At 40.6% G+C, this 11,791-nt stretch overlaps 1 protein-coding gene across 1 annotated transcript; it reads right to left on the bottom strand.

Moving 5' to 3' along the window:
• Window positions 1–7,133: 7,133 nt before the first annotated feature.
• LOC136746877 (coiled-coil domain-containing protein 69-like) lies at window positions 7,134–10,922 on the bottom strand. The gene is made up of 9 exons (XM_066699721.1): window positions 10,650–10,922; window positions 10,053–10,083; window positions 9,354–9,523; window positions 8,876–8,963; window positions 8,571–8,644; window positions 8,253–8,327; window positions 7,935–8,054; window positions 7,648–7,745; window positions 7,134–7,329 (listed from the first exon to the last, which is right to left on the bottom strand). Exons 1-9 carry the CDS (start codon window positions 10,698–10,700, stop codon window positions 7,134–7,136), a joined length of 903 nt encoding a protein of 300 aa, XP_066555818.1. The 5' UTR covers window positions 10,701–10,922.
• Between the last annotated feature and the right edge of the window lie 869 nt (window positions 10,923–11,791).

The following is an 11,791-nucleotide window of genomic DNA, read 5'->3' as shown; positions in this document are numbered from 1 at the left end:
TGGCGATGGTCTTGTAGCCCATTCCAGCCTTGTGTAGGTCTACAATCTTGTCCCTGACATCCTTGGACAGCTCTTTGGTCTTGGCCATGGTGGAGAGTTTGGAATCTGATTGATTGATTGCTTCTGTGGACAGGTGTCTTTTATACAGGTAACGAGCTGAGATTAGGAGCACTCCCTTTAAGAGAGTGCTCCTAATCTCAGCTTGTTACCTGTATAAAAGACACCTGGGAGACAGAAATCTTGCTGATTGATAGGGGATCAAATACTTTCCCTCATTAACATGCAAATCAATGTATAACTTTTTTGAAATGCGTTTTTCTGGATTTTTTTGTTGTTATTCTGTCTCTCACTGTTAAAATACACCTACCATTAAAATTATAGACTGATCATTTCTTTGTCAGTGGGCAAACGTACAAAATCAGCAGGGGATCAAATACTTTTTCCCCTCACTGTATATTTATATAGACCAGATGATCAACAGTAATATGCAAGTTAAGGGAACACTGGGGAAAGAAAAGAAGATTAATGCATATAAATACATCTTGACAACAGGGCATAGCAAGTATCCCGTTAAATGTATTTATGTATTATTATAATTACTTGTATCAAAAGATTTGACCACTTATCTCAACGAAGAAAAATGCATTGCTTGCTCCCTGTTAACATGGGATCCTTGGAGTCTTGCAAAGCTGCTGCGTCTTCTGCTCTTGGAATTGAGAGCAACGGCCATAAATGCAGAGTTAGGCAGGCACTGTATAGTCTATGTCCTTAGTGTCAGTCTAGTCCCCCTTCTGTTTTTAGTTTTGTTTGTTTGATTTTTTGGCGGGAAAGTTATAGCAAATAGATATGAGATGCATGTGTTTTATGTGGGGTTTGTATTTTATATTTCTTGTTAATATGTTTTTACTGATATACACCTGAATGGTATCCTGCTCACTAATTTACATGTGCAGGACTAATTGTAGGCAATTAAGGGGCTAATTTCTTTGTTTGGTTCTGGCTTATATATGCTGTGTTGTAGAGAGCAAGCAGGATCAGGAGTGCATTGCAATCTGTGCGAGAGATGGGAACGGCAAGGACTAGTGTGCTGCGTTTCAGTAAAGTCTGTGGAAAAGAAAGTGATTTTATTTGTGAATGAAATGGTAATGGGACTGGTGGTAGCATTTAAAGTTTAAATTGTTACTTTGCACAAAGCACTAGTGGAAAACTATGTTTTATATCACCGTTTCCTTTGTAGAATTGGATAATTATTTTAGATTAACCAATTCACGGCAGGGTGGCTGACCTGTTTGTGTGTTGTCTATATATTTATATCGGGCTGTTGCGGTCCTCGTAGTTCCTCCTCGGTCTCCCCGACAATTTATCTATTGCTATTTGGGGTAGTGCAATATTAATGATAATTGTTTTTACTTGTTTTTTTATTAAACTTATTTTTTAATAGATACTTTTAGCACAAACAGACTATTGAAAACCTAATATTTTCTCTCTATGGATCATCCTGTTTAGTGGTGGGAGCTGGTATTGTAGCTTTCTATTATTATTGTTATTATTAATTAGCTGTATTTATATTGACTATTTATTGATCATAGGGTTTTACTTGGTTATTCTAAATTCATAGTTCTACTGTGTGAGGCTTTGTTTGTGTGATATTGATGTGGTATATGTGTTTATTTTGTGTTGGTTGTTTGGAAGAGCACCGCTACGCCCCCAGCCCTCCACCTTTTGCATGGTTGTGATTTTTAATAATAAAGAAGGTTTTCTGTATTTGTCTGTCTTGGGGTATATTTTGAGGAAAGGTAGAACACCAACCCGATCAAAAGAATCTGTGTGTGTGTAGAACACCATGGCCAAGACCAAAGAGCTGTCCAAGGATGTCAGGGACAAGATTGTAGACCTACACAAGGCTGGAATGGGCTACAAGACCATCGCCAAGCAGCTTGGTGAGAAGGTGACAACAGTTGGTGCGATTATTCGCAAATGGAAGAAAAACAAAATAACTGTCAGTCTCCCTCGGTCTGGGGCTCCATGCAAGATCTCACCTCGTGGAGTTTCAATGATCATGAGAACGGTGAGGAATCAGCCCAGAACTACACGGGAGGATCTTGTTAATGATCTCAAGGCAGCTGGGACCATTGTCACCAAGAAAACAATTGGTAACACACTACGCCGTGAAGGACTGAAATCCTGCAGGTCCCCCTGCTCAAGAAAGCACATGTACAGGCCCGTCTGAAGTTTGCCAATGAACATCTGAATGATTCAGAGGAGAACTGGGTGAAAGTGTTGTGGTCAGATGAGACCAAAATCGAGCTCTTTGGCATCAACTCAACTCGCCATGTTTGGAGGAGGAGGAATGACCCCAAGAACACCATCCCCACCATCAAACATGGAGGTGGAAACATTATGCTTTGAGGGTGTTTTTCTGCTAAGGGGACAGGACAACTGCACCGCATCAAAGGGACGATGGACGGGGCCATGTACCGTCAAATCTTGGGTGAGAACCTCCTTCCCTCAGCCAGGGCATTGAAAATGGGTCGTGGATGGGTATTCCAGCTTGACAATGACCCAAAACACACAGCCAAGGCAACAAAGGAGTGACTCAAGAAGAAGCACATTAAGGTCCTGGAGTGGCCTAGCCAGTCTCCAGACCTTAATCCCATAGAAAATCTGTGGAGGGAGCTGAAGGTTCGAGTTGCCAAACGTCAGCCTTGAAACCTTAATGACTCGGAGAGGATCTGCAAAGAGGAGTGGGACAAAATCCCTCCTGAGATGTGTGCAAACCTGGTGGCCAACTACAAGAAACTTCTGACCTCTGTGATTGCCAACAAGGGTTTTGCCACCAAGTACTAAGTCAAAGGGGTCAAATACTTATTTCCCTCATTAACATGCAAATCAATGTATAACTTTTTTGAAATGCATTTTTCTGGATTTTTTTGTTGTTTTTCTGTCTCTCACTGTTAAAATACACCTACCATTAAAATTATAGACTGATCATTTCTTTGTCAGTGGGCAAACATACAAAATCAGCAGGGGATCAAATACTTTTTTCCCCCACTGTATCTTGTCAGTAAATGGTCCTTCAAATATGTTGACGAAATCATGTTGCATGGTCTGTCTCAAAGATAGGCCTACTTTTAAATGGTCAAGGTGCTCTCTGTGAAGTTCAAGTGCACAAACAATTGAAAGGGTATGTGAATTGAACAAGGGGTTGAACAAGTATAGAGGAAGGTATCCAATTTAGCCCACCTAAATTTAGGTTTTACATGTTTTCTTATAAATGTGAATTTCTTCCCAGTAAAGTGGGTATTAAATCAAATATGAATCAATATAAACAGTAAATTGAATTGATTAAGCACTTAATATATTATAGATTATTGGTGCATCGTTACTTTTGACTTCACCAAACACTGTCTTGTCCAGCGGCTGGAGGATGTGGGTGAGGTGAGATAGGAGCTGGAGAAGCACAACCCCGTTTTCTCTGACCTTGGTAAATATCTGAGGCGTGACCATCAACAATGTAAACTCTTGGCAGCCCCACATCAGAGATCTTTGGCAAAAAACAGATTCTCAAAATACTCTACTCTAAGAATACTAAATTATTCTTCTCTGTCCATCCTTGATCTGCCCGAAATTCACAGCAAGCTTCCATCATGTTATTGCAGTCCCTATAATTTTTTCTCTGCCTACCCATTTTGTCCCCATAATGAAAATAAGGTAAGTAGTTAAGTTCATGAATGAAAAGGATGTATTCTGAGTAATATTAATTAATTTAAGTCTTTTTTAATATGAGTTGCAATAGGTTCTAGGCTTAGTGGGCTTATTAAGAACAACAGTGGTCCATGGGAAATTAACCTCAATAATTGTATATTGAGATAATGTAAACATGTAATATCTTTAGAATAAATAAAATAACATTCCTTCCTAACATGGCCTCTGTAACCCTCTGTAATTTTGGGGTGACTTCTAAAAATGTTGCTGCACAGTGGCAGCACAAAGTCATACATAACTCAAGAACAAAAATGTGATTGGCTCCAAATAAAAAGTACATCTTTGTAACTCATACATCTTTGTAACTTTATGCTAATAAAGCACTTAATGTTTTGCAGTGTAATCATGGGGAAGAAAAGAGAAAGCAGTGTATTTTACATCCCCTCTCTGAAGCAGAGATTAGACAAGGTTATTTTTAACCATCCAGAATCCTCTACAGAAGTCCAAATGAAAAGAATTAGACCATGCATATCTTTAATAAGTATATATTTATATTTGAAAGGAAAAAAACAAAATCTGTTTTGTAGTTTATGCCACCATGTCCTGAATTTCCAGATTCAGGGGTTTGTGTGAATCTGAAAGTGAGTTATAACCATACAGAAGATACTCAATTCTGAGGCCAGTTTGTTTTGGATGGTTTTATTGTGTTTGATTGTGTTGTATTGTCTTGTATTTTGTTTGCTTTGCTTGTCTGCTTGTTTATTTTGTAAAGGAATATCTGATTGTCTAAGAACATATAATGCACAGTAGCATCAGTCATATCTGCGCGGGACAAAGAGTAAGTCATTCCAATAGATCAAACCCTCATGGAGTCGCAAACTCTGTGCCACTGAACTGTCTCTCCCAGCGCTGGTCAGTTTCCAACGAGCCATTGAACGTTTTAACATAGCTGTGTAAGTAGTATTGCCTGCTGTTTTACTGCACTGGTTTCTCTAGCCATTCCAACAGCCGACAGGTGGAATGATCCTTTGACAAAGTTAAGCACCTTAATGGAACAACGTACCCATGAGTCACAACCATCAAATTGAATCACCACCATGACTTCGGCAGTCAGTTTCCTATATTTTAATTCCATTAGGTCATCTATTTAAATGTACTTAGATATTATTGGAGACGGGAAGTTCTGTGTTAATATGGCGTGATTTTCTCCCTCTGGTGGATATATTATGAGTTTACAGCTGTGGCTAAAGTCAACCTTCATTCACTCAGGGACAGTCGGGAGAAAATCACAGATTTTGCAGATGTCAGTCAGAAGAAAGAGACTGACACATTAATGACACTCCACACAAAACTGAGGCAGCCACTCAGAGCATTCAATACATAACAGCAGGACAGCACTATCAATAAGAACAGTTATGTGATGCACTCGACCTGCTCAGAATGCTCAATAAAACGTGTTTTAATGTACGACTCTTAAGTGATTTGAATCAGGAGGAGACTGCGGATATCACAAAATGGAAATCCACACCTTACGTAATGCACCCAAGTATCAAGCTCATTATCATAGAATAGGATCCTCTGTTTAACAATATAACAATGCTGTTGGTGTGTTGTTGTTTTTTACAGGATACTGACTTTACAATAAGAGACGCTCTGAACGAACTGATGTTATTTTATTGAAATCATTTTTATTTGCGAAGCTCCCCTGCTGTGCCTTTACAGTGTCCATTTTTGGACATTACACGCATCAGTCGTCCTCGAGTCAAGTATCAAGCATCACCCACTCAAGTCTTTGCTATCAGGATCATTACTCACCCCTCCCTCAGTCAATCGTCATTGTGTCAGGTATCAGGTATCAGGCATCAGGTATCAGTTATCACGCATCAGGTGTCAGGTATCAGTTATCACGCGTCAGGTATCAGTTATCACGCGTCAGGTGACAGGTATCAGGTATCAGATATCAGGCATCAGGTCTGCTCTTCACACCTCACTGCTGTTTTTCTCTTGTTTTGTTTTACGTTTCGAAATCACAGCTCACCCACTGATCCAGTCAATCTTCATTTAAATAAGGAGCAAGTCTTAGATGTGTGGTTGGGTCACTGCACTGTGGTGTGAGAGACCTGGGTTGAATCCTATTTTGGGAATCATTGATACAATACATTGATTTTTACCTTTCTTAATTAATAGAAACGCATCTTTACGCAGGGAAATGTGCTGTGTTTATGTAACAACCTTGTGATCTGTTTAAATTACTGTATTGATCATGCCTTTAAATATTTTGAAGAATATGGGATAGAAATCCAAGACTATCCTTTAAAGACAAATAGTAATTGCTCATTTAACAGAAATAACATTATATGTCAGCATATGTATACGTGTATCCACCCCGCAACGTACTGTTGTGTTTTGATCTGTAATTATCCAAGTGGCTACTGCACATTTACCTATTTAATATTAAATGCATTATTTAATTAAGCTTTCTGTTTAGCATGTATAAGATTTCAGTTTGTATGTGTGTATTGGATAATACTAATTTTAGAAATACTCTGTTAAGCTTCGCCCAGGGAGAGAGAAAACAAAGCATTGAAAAGTGTGGTCGTAGTTCTGCTCATCTGCAACATATTTCTTCATCAAGAATGGGCTCTGAAAACACTGAGGCTACAGGATGAGGACAGCGAAGCAACGAACAACACTGGATACAGGATTAGAGAATGGGGGGGGGGCGGGGGGTGGATACACGTATACATATGCTGACATATAACGTTATTTTTGTTAAATGAGCAATTACTATTTGTCTTTAAAGGATAGTCTTGGATTTCTATCCCATATTCTTCAAAATATTTAAAGGCATGATCAATACAGTAATTTAAACACATCACAACGTTGTTACATAAACACAGCACATTTCCCTGCGTAAAGATGCATTTCTATTAATTAAGAAAGGTAAAAATCAATGTATTGTATCAATGATTCACAAAATAGGATTCAACCCAGGTCTCTCACACCACAGTGCAGTGACCCAACCACACATCTAAGACTTGCTCCTTATTTAAATGAAGATTGACTGGATCAGTGGGTGAGCTGTGATTTCGAAACGTAAAACAAAACAAGAAAAAAACAGCAGTGAGGTGTGAAGAGCAGACCTGATGCCTGATATCTGATACCTGATACCTGTCACCTGACGCGTGATAACTGATACCTGACGCGTGATAACTGATACCTGACACCTGATACGTGATAACTGATACCTGATGCCTGATACCTGATACCTGACACAATGACGATTGACTGAGGGAGGGGTGAGTAATGATCCTGATACCAGAGACTTGAGTGGGTGATGCTTGATACTTGACTCGAGGACGACTGATCCGTGAGGATGTCCAAAAACGGGCACCGTATGCCTGGGTGTTTTCTGGCCGGGCAGGCTGTCAATGCAGCGCGCGGCTCCTCTGCCTGCTGTTCGCTGGGCTCAGTGAGGGGAGAGGTGAGGGGTGAGACGGGACAGGAGACTCTGGACTGGAGAGTCTGTAATGCAGCTGCTCCTTCTGCAGGCCCAGCTTCTGAGTGTGCTGGGACTCCTTGGCCAGCGCCTGCTGCAGTGCGGTCAGCTCTCCTGTCAGCTGCCTGAGGAGCAACACAAGACACAGCGCGGGTTCAGGACACAGCAAACAACAGCAAACGACACACACCATGTCTCAATCACATTCCAGATACACGAGCTTCTACTGCATATGGTTTGATTTCACAAGGAGAACAGGTAAAAGACATTTAAACAAATGCTTTACAATTGTAGTGAACAAGCCTTATTTCTGTTTTAAGAGCCCTGCACTCATTCCTTATTTCCTGCTTTGTCTGCTGTGTTGGTTTCTTCCACTGAAACACTTTTATCTTAAGATTATTACAAACACTAGGAGGCTGTTTTCCTTCCTCTCAGAGACATACTGGATATAAGTCTGTAGGTCCTGATGTTGGGCACTCAGCTCCTCGTTGCAGTGTTGGATCTTCTTCAACTGCTTCTTCAAAAACAGGTTCTTCTCAGTCTGCAGACAATAAAGATGAAAGGATTTCCTCAGACATGAGACACAGCCACGCTGGAACGAATGACCGAATAGAACTCTCCAAAGATGGGTGTTTTCTAATTGAAACAACTCTTAAAAGCAATTATTGATTATTGATATGAACTTGGACTGCCAGTGTGGAAAACATGGACACAAAGTTCTTGTCCTTACCAGGGATTGCATCTGGTGCTCTTTACGGCTGAGCACTTTGATCTGCTGGCTTTTCATGCAGATCACTGAGTGAAGGCTCTGCAGCTCCTGCTCCCAAAATGCACCAGGGCTGCCATGGGTCTGAAAGAGTAGATCAGGGATTTGACAACAAGCCAGCATTTCTGCAGTGATGCTTAGAAACTGTCTCCAGTAAACACATTTTTATGTGAAGTTTAGACAACTAGTGTCCTAGTCTGCCCTTGACCTACGACAGACTCCAGAGCTTTACAGAATCATTCATGTGTTTGTTCTCAATGCATGTGAATACAGTCAACATACCCGAATATTAATCCACAGGTCTCTTCTGAAGATGGACTCTTGAGATTCCTCTGTGTTGTGATCATCTACTGTCCCCTGCAGACAATTGATACATGAGGTCAAGCAGTGAAGCAGTTGGATTTCAGGGGGAAAAACAGACTTGGGGGAGTGCGTATTCCCAAGCAACACAAAGTCACACAGGTTCTGTATCTGAATAAAAGAACAACAACAAACTTCAACAATGATTCACAAGGTACAGTTTTCTAAGTGGAAATGGCAGTGACAGGGTTAACCTGCAACAGGGTTTGACAATTCACTTATCCTGAAAAAGGACTGAACCTGGAATGATGCTCGAGCCGCCTCACAGCTCTTGGTCAGTGATGACTTGTCTTCATCCAGAGATTGCTGCAACCCTGTGGAAACATATGAACACACACACTGAGACTTCAGGCTCCCAACATAAGAACCTTTCACAGGCTGACGTGATGCTTCACGCGTGGGTTTAAGGGACACAGCACTATTTCTGTTGTGCTTCCCTGGTGCGGAAATGCATATTGACTGTACAAAAGGCAGAACTAGGAAATCACTGGTGCACAAAGGGACGTTAATACAGAGAAAAGCAAAAACACAAAAGTTACACACACCTTCTATTGTCCTGTTGTTTGCATCCATGAACAATACTTCACGGGTAACACGCACAGCACGGAGCTGTGCAGAGGTTTCGGATTTCACCTGAAAAGGGAGAGAGATGCAGAGACACGATTGAAGTGTTCATCTATCCTTTCATACACAAGGCTGGGGGCAAAAGACAAGCTAGAAGCCCGACAACCACAAACAGACACTGCAAACCAATAAATGAATGGACATACACACCAGGCCGTGTTCCCAATTAGCTGGCTTTTTAAGGCTGACGAGGATGATCAAATATTACTTTTCGTATTTGTTTAATCTCTTTAATGTCTTGTAAATTAAATTAAACTTGGAATTTGACCCAAACCATTCCTCAAAGCAGCACCAAATACTTGGGTGTTTCTTTTCACTCGGGGGCTTATCAGTGACATAGTAATAGTAAATGTAATTGCTTCTGATTCAGTGCTATTAATAAAGGGACAGTAGAGATACCTTGTTTGCAACATCCTGCCTCACCCTCTCAATCTCCTCTCGCTGGAACCTTAGCAGCTCCTCTCTCTCCTGTTTCCCAGCAGCAAGAAGGGTTTCCCGCAGTTCCTGCAGCTCCCTCTCATGCTGGTGCCGAAGCTGTGCCAGCCCTGTGGCCTCGTGCTGGGATCGGTCTAAGCAGGCAAAGACACCAAACAGCAGCTCAGAACAGCAGAAAAATGCAGCTGACAGCACCAACTCCACAGACGGAGTCACTTCTTCACACAATGAAAACAACCTCAAAGACACTGTATTGACCCAGAGTATAAGGTATTCTTCAAACAATTACTGGAGGCACTTCAGCTCTCACTACAGGGAACCGATATTCTGCACTGGGATACTAACATAAAGCCAGTGACATCTGGAGTTTGTGTCATAAGGAGGAAATCAAACACCAATGCACGTATAAAGGATACAAATATTTCCTTAAGAATAACATTCATTCAGAAATGATACCCATCAGCTTGTATATGTTTTGCTTTTGCTTTAATTTATATATCCCCGTATTTACCAATTGACTTGCTGAGATTCATTTATGGATCATTTACATTTAAGTTTTAAAAAGCAGCCTCATGGAGTTATGTGTCCGACCTCATGCCACTGATAAACACTTTGAGGTGAAGGTAGCAACAGTGAGTTAAAGAAAGTGATCTACAAACTTACCACGTCGATCCTCTCTGTGTCCATCTGTTGTCTAAAATAAAATGAAGAACAGTATATAAGCATGTATTTGTCTTGATATAGCTGTTTGACTTCAGTATGTAGGCAACTGCTATCTCATACAATTATGCAATGAGCTAAATGATACAGTGATAAAGACAAACAAAGGTTCATATATATTATATAGGGGGTTTGCAGTGGTTCGTTTGCTGTGAAACAATGTATCAGTGTGCTAGCTGTTCACACTGGCCTTGTGTACAATACAAACGTGCCGGGTTCGTTTCCATGTGAACTCGGTTCGTTTTGTATAATTAAAACAACGGATACACATTTTCCTGCATTGCATATCGGTGTTTCATATGTATTTTACTCCGAAGACAAAAACAATGCAGAACCCAGGGGAAGAGTGAAGGAAGGGATGGGAGACAGGTCTCGGTTTCCTCCGAAGTCCAAGTCACTCCCCTTGACGTTTTGACCGCCCGTTTGAATGCAGCAACTACTGCTGTACTCACATCTTCTATCTGAGCTCAGCTGTATCAAAGACAAACTGTTTGTGTAATTGTACTGGCAATGCATTAACACAAATCCTCTGTTCAGTACCTGTGAATTGCGCGATATGCTGCTGCGTTGTTGGCTCTGACAGCAACCCATATCTGCTATTGTGCGTCTGTCCTCGGCTTTTAATGCACCTACTCACGGATCGGATATACTTTGCACTCCCGCTAGTACAACACCAACAACAACTGTGATCAACATGGGAGTTCGTGTAACGTCATAAAATGAACTGTGGGAAATGATGTATGACGTCACAATTCCTCCGTCTCCGTGCACGGGCGGTACACGCAGGGGCGTAGTTTGTGCGGGGCAATATTCAAATCTAGCAATTACAACCCCCCCGATATTTGTATCATGGTCACATGAAAAATATGTAGAATGTATTTATTTTGTAGCAATATTTTTGTTCCTAATTGAATGTGAGTTTGTCATAATAAATCAGACAAAAATACTCCATTGCACAAATGCGTAAGGGCCAATTTTCCTTCGCAAACGTTCGCGCTTTCCTCGACACTTTGACCGCAGATTGGGGTGCAGGTAGCAGCTCTCAAAATGAAGAGAAGCGCTGCCCAGCAGACTATTTTAAATTGCTGGACAGCAAAAAGATTAAAATATGTACTGAGAAGGTATGATAATATTGTGTAATGTGACTAATGTCACTCCACATATAGTGTATCTAGCTAGCTAGCTAATTCATTGCAGTTCAGCCACAACTACCAATATAATAAGATAGCGAAAACAGCCTTGTGGTATTTTTGTAATAGTTCCCTTAATGATCAACAGCATGAATGTTCACACTGGAGGTTATATAGTTAAGCAATATCACAAGAGCAAGAATGTTGTTTTCTCGAACGTAATGTTAAGTGAGGTGACATACAATTTACACATAATATTGTATGTTTTTGCTATGTCACAAAAGAAAAAGGTTCAAACAAAGCCACAACAGAACCGCTGTGTTTCTGTTTGTTTAATTCCTGAATTAATCTGCGTTTTTGAACGAATCAGCTGAATGAGCGATTCAAGCGACTCATTAAGACAGCAACTCGCTGCCACCTAGTGACGGTTTTAATTTCATATTTAACGTATACTTTTTATTTATTATTTGTTTTATTTATGAGCTGACTACTGTATGTGTTTCCATTTCAAAATGATTACAGTGCATTACAGCGGCATGTAAAAATCTCAAA

Source organism: Amia ocellicauda, chromosome 3, assembly GCF_036373705.1.
Source record: "Amia ocellicauda isolate fAmiCal2 chromosome 3, fAmiCal2.hap1, whole genome shotgun sequence".
NCBI classification, from domain to species: domain Eukaryota; kingdom Metazoa; phylum Chordata; class Actinopteri; order Amiiformes; family Amiidae; genus Amia; species Amia ocellicauda.
This window is presented reverse-complemented; position numbering and strand designations above follow the sequence as displayed.